Source organism: Glycine max, chromosome 8 (genome assembly GCF_000004515.6).
Source record: "Glycine max cultivar Williams 82 chromosome 8, Glycine_max_v4.0, whole genome shotgun sequence".
NCBI classification, from domain to species: domain Eukaryota; kingdom Viridiplantae; phylum Streptophyta; class Magnoliopsida; order Fabales; family Fabaceae; genus Glycine; species Glycine max.
This window is the reverse complement of record NC_038244.2, coordinates 2,065,416-2,081,879: the sequence shown is the minus strand read 5'-3', so window position 1 is coordinate 2,081,879 and position 16,464 is coordinate 2,065,416. Positions and strand designations below refer to the sequence as shown.

General features: G+C 30.5%; 2 protein-coding genes across 4 annotated transcripts; one reads left to right on the top strand and one right to left on the bottom strand.

Annotated features, from left to right (window-relative positions):
• Nucleotides 1–2,912: 2,912 nt before the first annotated feature.
• LOC100788374 (WD repeat-containing protein 44) lies at nucleotides 2,913–7,555 on the top strand. Its single transcript, XM_006584717.4, has 8 exons — nucleotides 2,913–3,257; nucleotides 3,419–4,683; nucleotides 4,813–4,903; nucleotides 5,022–5,179; nucleotides 5,270–5,321; nucleotides 6,075–6,154; nucleotides 6,265–6,358; nucleotides 6,657–7,555. Exons 2-8 carry the CDS (start codon nucleotides 3,532–3,534, stop codon nucleotides 7,190–7,192), a joined length of 2,163 nt encoding a protein of 720 aa, XP_006584780.1. The 5' UTR covers nucleotides 2,913–3,257; nucleotides 3,419–3,531; the 3' UTR covers nucleotides 7,193–7,555.
• Nucleotides 7,556–13,652: 6,097 nt separating this feature from the next.
• On the bottom strand, nucleotides 13,653–16,464 carry LOC100794347 (short-chain dehydrogenase TIC 32 A, chloroplastic). Of its 3 annotated transcripts, none has more exons than XM_014778647.3 (9): nucleotides 16,350–16,464; nucleotides 15,846–16,168; nucleotides 15,526–15,757; nucleotides 15,333–15,412; nucleotides 15,098–15,254; nucleotides 14,856–14,937; nucleotides 14,501–14,588; nucleotides 14,315–14,361; nucleotides 13,653–14,121 (listed from the first exon to the last, which is right to left on the bottom strand). In XM_014778647.3, the coding sequence occupies exons 2-9, from the start codon at nucleotides 15,967–15,969 to the stop codon at nucleotides 13,918–13,920; spliced, it is 1,014 nt and encodes a 337-aa protein (XP_014634133.1). In that variant the 5' UTR covers nucleotides 15,970–16,168; nucleotides 16,350–16,464; the 3' UTR covers nucleotides 13,653–13,917. The 3 variants fall into 3 exon arrangements, with proteins under 3 accessions (XP_014634133.1, XP_003530511.1, XP_040873848.1); XM_003530463.4 differs by having other exon boundaries at nucleotides 16,298–16,445; XM_041017914.1 differs by having other exon boundaries at nucleotides 15,846–16,429.

Below are 16,464 nucleotides of genomic sequence, written 5' to 3'. Positions count from 1 at the left end.
TAATTCAATGCTATTAATACTAAAAACATAGGCATCTTTGATTTGTTGAAAAACAAATAATATAAGTTCTTTATTTGCTAGATATTATAGTAAGCTTAAAAATAATGTTTTATTTTTTTACCACAACTAATTAGCACCAACTATCCTTTTATTTATTAATTTCGCCTAAAATATTTGTTTGAGTTGATATATGTGGGATTAGAACAGGAACATACATATCTGCTAGAATATGTACTTTGTACAAAATGAATTGTGTTTTTTTTCTTCAGAAAATAACAAATTAATTAGGTAAGGGCTACGCTTGAATCTTAGGATGATCCACACAACCTATATTAGACGAGGTCAATTATATACAAATATGATGACTATATGTTATTTTATTTTTATTTTTTAAGAAGAAAGATGCTATTTTTGTTAGTTTTAGTTTTTATAGTATTTTTGTTAAAATTGACATACCCAATTTAATTAACTTAAATTATATAACATAACCGTTTTATTTTGAGTAAACTCAATTTGGATAGAACTAATTTTTTAAGTAAAATTTCATTCAATTAATAAATACCTATTTTAGTTTTCTAAATATATAAATATTATTGTTTTTACCTATTATAGTGACTGATACTTATCTTTTAGTGAAAATTTTACCATCATATATATAATAAAGAATTCATCTAAAATGTACTGATCAATTATATATATATATATATATATATATATATATATATATATATATATATATATATATATATATATTCATCTATCATATAAATCATTATTCTGATAAAACTGTTGACATTTTTAGTGATTATTTTAAATGTAACATTTAAGGTGATTGCAATATCTATCTAACATCAATTATACCGATTTCTTTAAAATAATTAAATTTTAAATATAAATTAAAAGTAATTGTAATTTGTAATATTTTATATAAAACTATCCTAAACAAGAAAAAAATTGGTAGTATAATTAAAAATCAGTATCCACATTTCAATATCTCGACCGCCTTTAGACAAGATGGTCAAAACTTTGACCAATTACTTATTTTTTATTTTGATTTTCAAATACTTTTTTTTGAAGCAGATTTTCAATTACTCTTTTTAAGAAAGATTTTCAATTACTTGAGATGTAGGAAACTAGGAATGTTATCTTACTAATATTTTGATGAATCAGCATTCATAAAAGAAAAAAACGAGAAAGTTAAGGTATTGGGAGATTATATCATAAAATACGGCAGAGAACTAGCTAATTTCAACAATATTTATATATGGGGATAGCTTTTCCTTTTTATTTATCAAAAAGAAAAAAGTTACTATTATTTAACATTTGTTAAATTAGAATATCATTTAAGAGTAATAATTTTTTTTATTTTCTCAAAAAATAGTGCATGTTATTCCTAAACTTACTTTTAAATTTAAATTATTATATAATTTAAATTTTTCTCTTAAATGCGTATTTTACAATTTACATAAATAAACATTTTTCATACTTTATCTAAATTCTAAAATTTTGAATAATTATAAAAACAACTTCAATTATCTAGTTCGAGTAAAGATTTTATTATATAAGCCCAGAATTTGACTTAATCCCAAGTGACTTTTCTCAATTTAGGAAAAGATACTCTTTGTTGGTAAAATACTAGTAAAATCTTGTTGACCAGTCCAATGTCCAAAACCAACATCCCTTCGCTTAGAATAAAAGGGTAAATAGAAGAATAGTGGCATAAGCATTGTTATCTATTCCAAGGTAAACTTTGACCCGCCGTTTCTCAGTTCTCATAGTTTGCATTTTGCAATCGATTTCTTTTTTTACGGTACTATTTTTCTTTACTGTACTAATTAGTACTAGTAATTATTTTCTCAGTTACTTGATTCAAGACGCTTATAACAAAATTACATGGAACAATTAAAAATAAGTATTGTACTTCCTCCCTTTCATAATATTTCCTCCTGTCTTTAATATAAATAAAATTTTATCTAACTTTGTCTTATTTTAATGGAGAGTAACTTAGAACAAAAAAACTTGTTTAATTGGAATTAAAATAATTTAATGAATTTTTTTTTTTGTAAATGTGATTTTTTTTACTTATAATGGAGATGAAGGAAGTGATTGTCATCTAACAAGAAAAAAAAATTCAAAAAATTTATTATTTTAACTTTTTAATGTAATATTTTGTTTTTCTTGTATCTCATATAATACTAATGGTCAATAATAAAATATATAGAATGAATTAATGATAATAAGATTAATTTTATAAAATTATGATTTATTTATTTATTAGTTTTTGTTAATTTATGTAACAAATATAAGACGATATACTTTATGAGATGAAAGAAGTATAACAGATTAAGATGAAAATTTTCTTGAAAGCATGTAATTACTAAAAATAATCAGTTAGTTTTTAAAAATTAAAAAAAATTAGTATTTTAATTTTATATTTTTTTAAACTACTATCGTCATTTTTTCTCTTGTAACAAAAAAAAGACTATTATCTTCACTAATATTTTCTTTTTCTTTTGATTGTTTATCATTATAATATATCTTTTAATTAAAGGTATTTTAATCTAAAAATAATTGATAAAAAAGATATTATGAACTGAGTTATATAAAAATCATGAAATATTACTTTCAATTTGAATCTTATAAATATGATAGGAAGAAATATAATTTTTTTGATATTATAAATATTTTTATACCAAAGAAATTAAACTCTAAAATAAAGAATAACACAAATATTTTTCATAGATACAATAACGAGGAATATTATAATTAAAATAGTCATGGCAAAAAAAGGTGGGAAACATTGGGAGCCGATGAAAGTGGAGAGAAAGGAATCTGATTCGTCGGAAATGAATGTAATGTTTGCGTTAACACGGAAAGACTCAAAGTAAGAGTGGACTCAGTCAGTCGTAAATGTCCAAAAAATCCAAAGCCCATCATTGTATTCGTAGACTACACGCTCACAACGAGGCAATCTTTTCTTTTCTTTTTCTCCAATAATATTATTTATTATTTAATAAATAAGAGTTTTTTTGGTAATGTTAACTAAATACTGGTACTAATAACTTTCTTTTCATTTATTTATTTTCTTTTTCTCAATTTTGAGTTTGTTTAATCTTCTCTGCCGTACCACAAAGTGGTGGGTGTGGGTAGGTATTCCTGTGGATGCACAGTGCAGACTGAACAAACAAACAAAGCGAAGATCCCTATGAATATTGTTTCGATTTCTGGATCAAGCTCCAATTTTGAACAAGACCCAGGTCAGCTAACATCGCATGTTTTTCTTTCCCACTCTTTCTCTTCTCGTTTTTCTACGCTTCATCATCCAAATCCATGTTTTTTTTTTTGTTCTCTTTTTTAGTTCTCCCTTTCCTTTGTGTACTGGATTCACCATAACTGTTCCTGATTTGTGTGGTTTCAGACACCCTTTTCCCCGAATTGAAGTAGAACCCATCCATCCAGCTCAGAATTGTTTATTTGTTTAAGAAAGGAATCTGCTTGAGATTAGAGGTGGGAATTGGGGAAAGGTGGGATATGGAAGAGGAAGAGGATCAATTCTACGAAACTCGTGAGGAATTGTGTTCTGTGTCTGATGGGGGTTCGGATTGTTCTGAATCAGATGAATCTAGTTCTGGTAATAACGGACATGTTACTAGGTACCAGGTTTGGGCACAAAACCTTGAAAGTGTTCACCAGAGACGCCTCAATTTCCTGAGATGGATGGGTTTGGAGTCTGATTTGAATTATTCAATGAAGGGGGAGGAGTTGGGAGATCAACCTTGTGGGATTGACCGAATCACTGCAACAAGTGGGGCAGTGCTGAGAACTTCTTTTGCTATTGAGGAGGGTCTTCCCTCAACCTCAAACCAGATTGTGTTGGATTCCTTGTCTGATGAGGCCTCCGGCTCGCAAGAAAATCGTGAAAATTTGGCGTGTATGATAAGGAATTTGGATGATGGAACGGAGTATATTGTGGATAAGCTGGGTCAGGATGGAGCTCCTAGCACACTGCGTGTTTTGGGTTCGAACCAATTGATTAGCTTAGAGGAGTTTCAGAAAAATATTGGGCCATCGTCGTTCATTCGCAGACATTTGCAGAGAGACACTGAAAACACAAGGTTGTTGGGAGTTGGGAAAAGGAAAATGAAGAGGGGTTGGCTAAGGAAACTGGATTCTATTGCTTGTTTTGTTCATAATCATGGGTTTGATGAAACTAAATGCAAAGACTGTGATTCAGTGGATAGGAGTGGGATACAAAGAGTTCGAGTTCATTCGTATAGGAAGCGGTTTAAGGAGCTTTCCTCCCTTTACACCGAACAGGAGTTTAAAGCACATAAAGGTGTTATTTTGACAATGAAGTTCAGTCTTGATGGAAAATATCTGGCTAGTGGTGGTGAAGATGGTATGGTACGTGTGTGGAAGGTGATTGAGGATGAGAGATCAAGTGAATTGGACATTCTGGACAATGATCCGTCAAATATATATTTCAAAATAAATAATTTTTCATGCGTTGCTCCCCTTGATGTAGATAAAGAGAAGTTAGTTAAAACAGAGAAGTTGAGGAGATCATCTGAAGCAACCTGTGTGATTGTCCCACCAAAGACCTTCCGCATATCAGCAAAACCTTTGCATGAGTTCCAAGGGCACAGTAGTGACATTATAGACCTTGCTTGGTCCAAAAGAGGGGTTAGTTTCCTATAGAAGCGAGCTACTCTTATTTGTCTTTTTATATTTTGCACTATCTTCAAAATTTGCTTATCATTTTATTTTCTATAAAATGGAACTTTCTGTTGTTTACATTCTTCTTTGTTGCAGTTTCTACTGTCATCCTCTGTTGATAAGACAGTGCGCCTATGGCATGTAGGAATCGACAGATGTCTTAGAGTTTTCTACCACAATAATTATGGTGAGCTTCTATTGCCTTGGTTGATAAGCGATTTGGATAATGTTGGTTCTGTGATTGTGTTCCTCTGTATTTTTCTCTTTTGCTAAATAATGACTTGTTACTTTTTCCTCTGATGCAGTTACATGTGTCAATTTCAATCCTGTCAATGATAATTTTTTCATCAGTGGTTCAATTGATGGAAAAGTGCGCATATGGGAAGTTGTTCACTGTAGGGTTAGTGATTACATTGATATCAGAGAGATAGTCACAGCTGTGTGCTTCCGCCCTGATGGAAAGGTTTGTTTCATTATATATTTAACTGTAAAACATTGTGGCAGAAAAATATCTTTTGTTTTGTTCCTAAAGTTTGTTTACTCATTCTTCCAGGGCACAATTGTGGGTACCATGGCAGGCAATTGCCGTTTCTATGATATCGTAGGTATGCACATATTTGGCTCAGTAGATGTTTGGAATAGTGTTACATTTTGATGTCTTTGAGAACCATATAATACTCATTGCTGTTATTAGAAATAACTTGTATAGGTTCTGTTAATAAAAAATTAGCAATTTAATTTGCATATATTAGGGGTTTTCCTTCCCCTTTATTTGAAAGCATTTTAGGTGTTGATCTTCAAATTCATTGAATGTTTTTTGTGGATATAGAGGGACATCTTCAACTATCATATGCTCTCCATGTATTGCGATCATTTGCTACTTAAAAAAGAGAAACTTAAATGGCTGCATGGAAATGGAAGTATGCTTAGATTGTTGGTTTGTTAGTTCATGTCTAAAGTTAGTGTGTAGGGACTAATGATTATATATCGCTGTAGGTTCTGTATCTATGTTACTTTGAGTACCTCCATTATTTTGAGGATCGGTAGATTTATTATGTTGAAGTCCATTTCACCTAGATGTTACTTATTCTTTTATTTTTTTTAAGGATTGCTTATCCTCCTTTTCCTCTGTAATATTTTTTTCTTAGCCTTAATATTTCACAAAAATAAAATGCAAGTATGGAGTTACATTGGCTGAAATAACTACGTGGTCAATGTGCATATGGTCAAACTATGGATGTTCATGTTATATTCTGCTTGTAGTATAGAATAGTGTCTGAGTTTAAACATATGATCTAAAAAATGATGAGTAGTAGATTCTAACAATCTATTTTATATTTTTGCATTCACTTGTCTAGATAATCATCTGCAATTGGATGCTCAGTTGTGTTTACGAGGCAAAAAGAAGACATCAGGGAAAAAGATCACTGGCTTTCAGGTTGGTTATTTCTGCCACTCTCTTTTTCTGTTCTGTAGTCTTCTTTTCCATGCCAACCTATACAAAATTATTGAATATTGATCATTAATCTTATATGGTTAATTTTGCAGTTTTCACCTAGTGACCCAAGCAAACTATTGGTTGCTTCTGCTGATTCACATGTCTGTATACTTTCTGGAGTTGATGTAATCTACAAATTCAAGGGTAGGTTTATACATGTTTTCCTTATCTGAAAAATCTTCTGAAGCTCATCCCATCTATGCCTGATTCTTCTCTTGCTGCATCTTACAGAAAGTCAGAAACAAACATTCATATAATTTTATTTATGCATACCTGATGTGTTTCTGCATGTCTCTGGGATTTCTGCAATGAGTACTTAATATGGACATGCATGAGGTTTTCCCAGTTAAATTTGTCCTCTGATAATTGATTACGCTTAGAATTTTCCTTTTGACAAGTGTATTAGTTGTTACTTATACCTATTCCACTTTTTTGCCTGCAGGTCTAAGAAGTGCAGGTCAAATGCATGCTTCATTCACCACCGACGGGAAACATATCATCTCAGTTAGCGAGGATTCAAATGTATGTATATGGAATTACACTGGCCAAGATAGAAATACCTCCAAAGCAAAGAAAATTTGGTCTTCAGAGAGTTTTCTCTCCCACAACGCAGCCATCGCTGTACCTTGGTGTGGCATTGAATCAATGCCAGGAACACTCTTATCCCCATCGCTAGGAGAGGATGTAAATCAGAGGTGTTCTCTGCCTTCTCCTGATTGCTTCTTCTTGAGTCGCGGATTTCTGTCTGAGTTGATCCCAAAGGTTTCTGCAACATGGCCCGAGGAGACTCTTGTGGACTCATCGTGTCAAACTCAAACTGTTGTTTCTCCTACAATGTGTAAATCAGAGTACAAATTCTTGAGAAGTGCTTGCAAGGGAATGTCTAATTCTCACTTGTGGGGCCAAGTAATTGTGACAGCAGGATGGGATGGATACATAAGAGTGTACCAGAATTATGGATTACCCGTTCGTGGCTGAAACCAAAGTTTAGGCTCATTTGTTGGGGAATTATAAGGTTATTTGCTATGCTCACATAGCATTAGAGGGTTCTTGGATACAATAGAATTTGCTTCAATGCAAAACTTCATTGTTTTCAAGCATAATAGTATAGCAGCCAGGGAAATTCTTCAGTAGCTGATTGGTGATTGCCCTCACATAATAATATTCTTTATACTAAGTCGATATCAATTATATGATTCTTTTAATTTTTAAGGACTGTTGGTTGAAAGAATGTAAGTTTCAGTTTTGCTGATGGTCCTGGGCGAAATGTAATTCATGATCATTTGTATATACAGAGGACTGTATTCTATATTAATTTAATACAAGAATTTTTTGTTCGCACGATCTGAATGCGGGAAAGTGCATAATGACTTGGTGCATGTTTAAATAATCAGAATACAGAGTTAAAAAGTACACTGAGAAGGGGCATCCAAACATGTACTTTATTGCTTAAAAGGGAACAAATTGTAGTAATTTACTCTCAAATTTATATTTTAAATCTGATAATTTTTTCTTTTTTATCTGAATTTTTTTAAAAATAAATAGCCATATAAAACAAAATGTCTTTACTATAACTGGATGAGTATTGGAAGGCAAAAAAATTCTTCAAAGAAGATTCTGATTGGATGAATGGTTATAAAGTTATAATATGGATAGTATTTTGTCACTAACACTAATTTTTGTCGCACAAAAACTTAAGGAACGATCTTACACCCTTTTTCCCTTTTGACCTCATGCATTTGTAGTCAACATTTCTGTCCGCATCTGTGCTTAAAATTCCTGTGCTATTGTTGTTTCCACTCGATATTTGATAATGAGGAGACAAATGTAAGTTGCATAAAAAAGGAGATAAAGTAGATGAATGTCAGTTGCATAAATAAATAAAGTAGATAAATGTCAGTTGCAATGGATGGCACTGTTTTAAGCCACTCGTTTTACTTTCCATAAGGTAGAAAAGATGCTTGTGAATACAACATTGCTCTAACTCTAATCTAAAACTTCATAGTTTATCCTATTATTTATGCCCACTTGGAAACTATGGTGGTAGGCTTTGTTAGTGAATAGTGACAGTGATGATTCGAATTAGCACAAACAATGATACGCCACAGAGCAGGATAATTAGCTTTAATTTTGTTTAGAAGGAACAATTTTTTTTAAAGTAGATTTGATCTTGACAGGGCCTAGGAAGCATTTTTTTTTTTTTGTTTTACCGATTGGATTCGAACCCAATCCCTTATTAATTGTTTTACGACAATTACCAACATATTAAATTATTATTTTTTTTCTCCATAAAATATTTTCTTAATAAAAAATATAAAAGTATTATTAAAAAAAAATTAATACTAATTTTATCCACTTTATATTTTTAAATTGATACTAAGTTCATAATGTTTTTGGTCTAGAAAAATATGATGGATTATTTTTTTATTTCCACTGAAAAAGTTTTATGGATTCGTCACTCATTAATATCTAAAAAAGGACAATGCTTATGAGATTTTTCAAGATACTTGTTAACAACTTAAAAGTAATAAACACAATAAGTAAAGCTTTTCAAGTTTTTAACGCATTTTTACTGAAAAAAAATTTAAAACGCATTTTTCATAAAATATTTTAATTTAAATTTCTCAACAAGTATCCTCGAGTCATTTTTTGTAGGTAAATATTTTTTCTTTTGACTGATAGGTAAATGTTAAGAAATATTCCTAGGACACTCCTTAATAGGACTTTTATTATTAAGAATATTAAAATAAGCACAATTATCCTATGCTTGGTTAGTCACAGTTTTGGTTAATCAGTAATTAATTAATTGTCCATATTAAAGATTTAAATAATCTGCATCCACAAAACATTGCATGAATAAATATCGAACATTGGGCCATGGTTGGACCAGAAAAAAATATTGGGCCAGGTAGAGCTTGATAGAACCGAACGTATTGGTGCTATCATGTGGATAACGCGATCTGAATTCGTGCTATCATTGGATATAAGCGTTCCACAAGCTCATGGAAAGAAGGCGAGGAGGAATTTTAATGGAAAAGAGGAAAGAGAAAATACAAAGTGATCTTTTTTATTTAGTTTGATTTAATTAACAGAATAAAAGAGGAACAGAGAGTTATACTCAATTCGGCCTAATCTGATTCACAAGCCTACACTTATAAAAATGGCAGTTTTTTTTTTCATCAGGTTAATCTTATTTGTGTCATTTAATCTCAAATCCTTGTTTGATAGTAACGAAGTAAGAAGAAAATAAGGGGGACATACAAGATATGAGAAATAACAAGTGTTCGGTGGGAATGAAATAAGATTAAAAAAAATAAAGACCATAAATTTTAAAATTAAATTTGTCATTGACTTGATCTACACATTAGATTAATGACTGGTCACTAGTAAAATCGTACAAATCAATAGAAGGAATCAAATAAAATAAATTCTAAAAAAAACTTTTTCTCTTCCTCTTTCATTCATTTCTTTGAAACTAAACATATAGCAAGAGGAGAGAAAAATGAGGAAGAAGATTACTGTGCACGAAAATAAATAAGCATTTATATTCTTTGTATAATAATTTGAGTATGAAAATTGAAAAGTGTAGAGTCCTGCGCCACCTTTTTACTATGTTTAGCAAAGACTGGTTGTTAAAGAGTGATAAATGTAGCAAAGAAGATATTGATTATTTTTTTTATCGTTAAATTATTCATTTGGTCTCAATAATTTTATGATTTTTACTTTTTTAATTCTTATAATTTGAAAGTTATCTTTTTAGTTCCTATAGTTTACATTTTAATTCTCTTTTAGTTTCTATAGTTTTGAAAATAGTTTGTTTAGTCCCTGTAATTTCATGATTTTTAAAAAAGAATTAAAATACAAACTATAAGAACTAAAAAAAACACTTTTAAACTACATGACTAAAAGGGAATTAAAATGTAAATTATAGGGACTAAAAAAATCATTTTCAAACTATAAAGACTAAAAAGGTAAGAATTATGAAACTATAGGGACCAAATAAGTAATTCAACTTTTTTATCTATTTTTTATTTTACAAAGAAAAGTGATTATAGTTTTATAGTTTCAAATTGATTTTGAATCTTTTTTTTTCGTTGCATAAATGTTATAATTTTTGTTTGAAGACAAAATTCTTTGTTAAAAATTGAAAATAAATATTGTTATAATTATAAAAAACAATGTGATGTTAAATATTAGAGATATAAATTAGTTTAATTAGTTATAAATTAGTTATTAATTTAGTTAGTTATAAGTTTAGTTATATAATCATTCTATTTATGTAAAAACTAAGTTTTGCTCATTTGAGCATTATCCTAACATTAATCCGTTTTACTTTTCTCTATTTTTCTCTCTTCTATTTACACTCATTCATTCATGGTAAACATGAGATTTATCATGGTATTAGAACAATACCACCAACCACTCATAACTTTTTTCCTATTTTGTTCATTTTTCTTTCTTTTCTCTCTCTATTGTGTGTGTGTGTTTTTTTTTATCAAAGCTTGGTCCTGCAATTTTCCAATTAACTATGTGTCTTGAGAAAGTGCTCGCAAGCTTCTGGGAGTCACGCTCTCAGACACGACGCCAGTTTTTGTTGACAAGGTGTTTGATTAGATGCTTTTGAAGATTTTGAAGACTTTGACTTATTGTTTTCAGCCTTTTAGGCTTGATTTGATGATTTTAAGCATATGTTCATAGTGGTTAAGTATTCTTTTAGCTTCTGCCATGAATGGTTAAGCTTTGATTGTTGTTGATTCACAAATTGTTTGTGAAAAATTCTCATTGAAGACAAATTTTGTAATTCTTCTATTTTGTTGATGTAAATTTATGTCCATAATGGTTAAGCATTGTTTAAGCTTTTGCCATGGATGGTTAAGCATTAAATTGTTTTTTTTTTTCTGTCTTTAATGATTAAGCATTGATTTTAGCTCCTGCTCTTGATGGTTAAGCCTTGTTACTTCTACCAAGTGGTTAAACTTTGAGGTATAGTTTCTATTTGGTGGTTAACCTAAAATAGTTTCTTGGATTGATGATTTGAAATTTTGCCAAATGGCCTTGTTGTTGATTTTGCGTGATGATTAAACTTTGATACTTGCTTTAGACTCTTGGAAGAAGATTGAGAAAGTCCATATTAGTCAAAGATTTCTAAAAGTTATATTTTTTATCAATGTATTTCCGGCATGTTTAGATATATTTTTCAGACTTTATTTTCAACACCTTTTCGCTTGCGGGGAATATTAGAGATATAGATTAGTTTATTTAGTTATAAATTAGTTATTAGTTTAGTTAGTTACAAGTTAGTTTAGATGTAAAAATTGAGTTTTGCTCATTTTAACATCATCCTAATTAATCAGTTTTACCTTTATCTATTTTTCTCAGTTTCATTTGCACTCATTAATTTATGATAAACATGAGATTTATCATTAAATGATAACATTTATTTAAATAATAGTGTAAAATGAAATAAAACAATAAATAAGAAATTTTATTAAAGTATTATGGGTAAAAAGAAAAAAATAATAAGTTATAAAGTGACACGAAAACTAATAATAAATTGAAAAGTTATAAAATAATAAGTTAATAAAGTGACAAAGATCACTCACCCACCAAAATTATTTCCCATGCCAATTTTGTTCAGGAATTCCCCAAAAATGTTCCACTTCCACTACAACTTTTTCTTTTCACGATTTTGATTTGTTTCCTTAGAAAGTTATCGCCACGGCACGGATCCACCTTCTAACTTAACCAGCCTTCCAATATTATGAAATAACAAACCAACCTTAAAAGTTGATGACTTTGCAAGGATTCTAGTACATCATCTTAAGTCTTAATCTATTTCCTTGTCATAATATCAATGGGTTATATATTTAAAATTTTATTTTAATCTATTATGAGTGCCGAGTCTCTTTATAAAATCATTTTTTTAAGGAGCCTCTTTATAATATCATCAAATCATTTCTTGGAACCTACATGATTAGATGATAATACAAATCAAATGATTTCAATAAAGTATACATAAATACTTTAAAAGGTGAATATATATATATATATATATATATATATATATATATATATATATATATATATATATATATATATATATATATATATATATATATATATATATATATATATATATATATATATATATATATATATATATATATATATATATATATATATATATATATGTGTATATATATGTGTGTATATATATATATGTATGTGTATGTATAGATATATATATATATATATATATATATATATATATATATATATATATATATATATATATATATATATATATATATATATATATATATATGATTAGGAGATATAGTAAAGAAACTATTTAAAACAACATTAAAAATTATGCCTAAAAATTTATTTTTTTTAAATGAGAAAATTGTAGTTATACAAATTTAATATTCAAAAGTTTGTACAATAAAGAGAAATAAAAAAAAGGTGTAGGCCGAAGATGATATGATACAAATATATAGAAAATAATAGTATTATAAAAATAAGTTTAATTTTCATGTTTTATTAATATAAAGTCAACTAACTAAAAATCATTCTAAGTATGACATTTATTTAGATAACAATTAAAAATAAGCTAGTATGACATTTAATTGTTATAAATTTAACAAATTTGTTTTATACGAGAATATTTGATTAGATAACAATATAAAAAAATGTTTAAATAGTCAACACTTTAAAATCAAATTTACACCAGTTCATATAATTTTTATTATTATATTAATAATTAAAAATATTTGGATATGCAGGAATCAGATTATTCTAATTAAATTTATACAAGTTCATCTAATTATTGTTAGTATTTTAATATAAAAAATTAAACAAAACTATAGGATGAAATGATCCAGATCCTAAATTGATTTGTTGAATAACATGAGTGACCAATCACTCATCCTTGGATTAACCACGCTCTCCCTTCCACGGGGCGCATGTTAATTAACCATCCAAAAATGTGTTGCAAAATAATTTTTCTTCAAAAGCAGGCTCTCCCTTCCACGGGGCGCATGTTAGTAGGTCCCACGCAAAAAACCATGAGAGAAAGATACTATTCGAAGAACAACCACCACATGGGGGAGCCCGGCCCCATGTTCTTGTTGTTATTTTCTTTGATTTTCAAAGGCCATTGTCCGCTTATAATAACTCCAATGGAACTTTCTCGTATAGTTTTGTATTATCCCCAGATATAGAAGTACAGCTACATCCCAGAAACAGAACAATACATTAAAGAATATGTACAATTAGAGTTTTCCTGGCACTTTCATCTCCAATCTAGCTAAGATCCAAGAGTTAACATAACCCAACCTCTATAATCATTGTATCATCATATGGCAATCCAATCTAACTAGCATCTAAAGCAATCATATTTTAGACTTGCAAAAATAAAATAAAAACAACAAGTTAATTTCCTCCAGCTAGGTAATGATATATCAAAATAATTGTACATTGACATATGGTTATATTATACCCTAGATACTACATATAAGATCACATTCATATATAAAACTGTGCAAATTAAGTTATCCCTTCCTATCATTATCTTGACTATATTAAGATCAAAAGAGAGCAAAACAATATCAGGGTTGCTCTCTCTAGACCCATGTATCTTTTCCGTAAAATCATATCATATACTAGTACTATATATATTGCAGTGTCCCAAGAAATTAACTTCAAAATTCAAGGTGATTGAGTAGGTCAAAGGCAGCTTTTGGACCCCTAGAAATCATGAATTCGGACGCGGCCCATAACCTTGCAGCTTCAGTTGAGTTGGATCCCAATTTTGAGGTTGAAGTTTCGTTACAGTCAGCAAAGTACTTGCCGGAGACATTCAAGAGCCTTGGATGAGTGGCCACATAACATGTGGTAGCAGCTGCCTATATTATTTTTACATGCAGTAAGCCAGAGCACAAATTAACAATAAAAATACAAAGTAAAAAATATTCTATTAAAGAATTAAATTGCTCATATGATAATTATTTATATTTTATCTAGATCATGTACGACAGAGACAATAAAAAAAACGATGCATGTATACACTATTTTGATTTCATATTTGTATTTAATTACCTGAGGAATGGTCTTCAAGAGCTTGGAAGCCAAAAAGAACACCAAATCTGTAATTTTATTTAAGAACATGAAAGGGAAAATCCAAAAATCAATGACCACTATCATCATAAGAAAAAAAGGAAAAAAGTAGCTATACATATCACCACAAAAAGAGAGTAAATCAAAGTTGGCTTGTTTGGTTCTAACCTGTGAGTAAACCCTCACGCTCTCTAGTGAGTCTGGTTCTCACGATCCCAGGATGAACACAATTCACAGTGACGTTGGCCCCCATTTGCTGCAGAAATTAATTTATTAATATCTTACTGTATGTTGGAACAGATAAAATACAATATGATAAACAAATTAATCAAGCAAGCAAAAATAGCAAGAACGGGGTTAAATTAACGAATGAAATTCCTGAGGAAACATGAGTAGTAGTGATTACTTACTGAGTAGGGAAACAAACAAATATGACTTTTTAAGATGGAAAGGATCACAGACAGATATTGCATGTCAATTAATTAAATAATAAAAAGAGGAAGGAATAGTAAGTGTATAATACCTGGAGTCTACGGGCAAGCTCCTTGGTGTGGAAAACGTTGGCGAGCTTGGAAAGAGCATAAGCACGTGTGGCGTCGTAATGCCTGCCATCATGGGGGACACCAGACAAATTCATCTCAGTTCAAAGACTCGTGCAATGTGCTGTTTGCCAAACACATCACATCATTCATTTCACTAAAATTCATTTTTAATTTCTAAAACACAACAACACAGTTAAATGATTTAATTGTTGCTGTGTGTCACCTTTTGTTGCGGCTTATAAGAGCCAGATATGAAATCGCATCGCCGGAAAACCACCCGTGGATGCTCGACGACACGTTCACTATCCTACCCTGCACTCCTGTCTCCTTCGCCGTTTCCACCATCTTTTTCACCAACAAATTTGTCATCACAAAATGACCTAAGAAATTAAAAGAAAATCAAATTTCTTGTAATTGTTTGTCAGAGGAACACTTTGTTAATTTAATTAATTTCTCACCCAGATAATTAGTGGCGAAGGTCATTTCAACGCCATCTTCAGATATAGCATGTTCATGTGCAAACTTTCCAGCATTGTTTCTAATAATCATTCAAATTCATATGGTCATCGATTAGGTGAAAATGATAATAATAATAATAAAAAATAAAAACTAGATGTAAGTGAAGGATTATATATATGTATATATATATACATTAGGAGATGGAGAGGCAAACCGAGAGAGTGAAAGTGAGCAACGAAGTTAGTAACCGAATTGAGAGAACTAAGATCAAGAGCCATAACGATGATCTCTGAATCAGGACACTCTGACACTATGCGCGCTTTCGCGTCTTCCGCAGCTTTCATGCTACGCGCCGGCAGAACCAGCCTGGCACCACGCTTCGCTAGCACACGCGCCGTTTCAGTTCCGATTCCAGACGTAGCACCTGATCGTAACCAGAAAAATACATCATATATAATTTTTATAATTAATTACCAATAATGACAGAATGTTAACAATAATATGAAAATAACCGGTGATAATGGCGGTGATGGAGCGGAGATCGGCGTGGTTTTCCGTGACTTGTTCGGCGGTAGTTTTGGAGCCGAAGCCGCTTGGACCGGCCGAACCGAGAAGGTATTTAACTGTCTCGAGCATCCTAAGGATGTGTTTGTTTGTTTGTTGGAAATGAATTGAATGAAGAGAGTTGGAGTAGTGGGCGTTACTCTTGTCTTGGCTGCTGCTTGGTTTGGATGGCAGAGAAAATGAGAGGTTGTAAAAAAGGTGTTACTCTTTTTCACTGTCAGGTTTTGCAGATGCTATGCAAGCAAAGAGAGAGGTTACGCGTACGTACGTGCTGAAGAAAATAAAGAAAGCAAAAGTGAGAGGAATGATAAAGGCAGGGAAATGATCAGTGAGAAAAAGGAAACGAGGCGTGATACTGATACTGCCATGGACAGACACAAATCAAAAGGAATGCAGCTACCTCACTGTATTTTTATAACCATATTAACAAATGAATAATGGTCCTCACTCACTGCTCACTAGTGCTGTGGAAGCTACACTGTAGAAAGAAGGAATCAACTGCTAGCTAGAGCGAAAATAAATATATGGAAAAATACAACAAGGAACTATAGCCTACATATATATTTG

Coding starts and splice junctions, on each gene's coding strand:
- LOC100788374 (XM_006584717.4), top strand. CDS start 3,532: ATGGAAGAGGAAGAGGATCAATTCTACGAAACTCGTGAGGAATTGTGT. Junction 4,684..4,812: donor TTGCTTGGTCCAAAAGAGGG/GTTAGTTTCCTA, acceptor TCTTTGTTGCAG/TTTCTACTGTCATCCTCTGT. Junction 4,904..5,021: donor TTTCTACCACAATAATTATG/GTGAGCTTCTAT, acceptor CCTCTGATGCAG/TTACATGTGTCAATTTCAAT.
- LOC100794347 (XM_014778647.3), bottom strand. CDS start 15,969: ATGCTCGAGACAGTTAAATACCTTCTCGGTTCGGCCGGTCCAAGCGGC. Junction 15,255..15,332: donor CTTCGCCACTAATTATCTGG/GTGAGAAATTAA, acceptor TTAATTTCTTAG/GTCATTTTGTGATGACAAAT. Junction 14,938..15,097: donor CTTATAAGCCGCAACAAAAG/GTGACACACAGC, acceptor CCATGATGGCAG/GCATTACGACGCCACACGTG.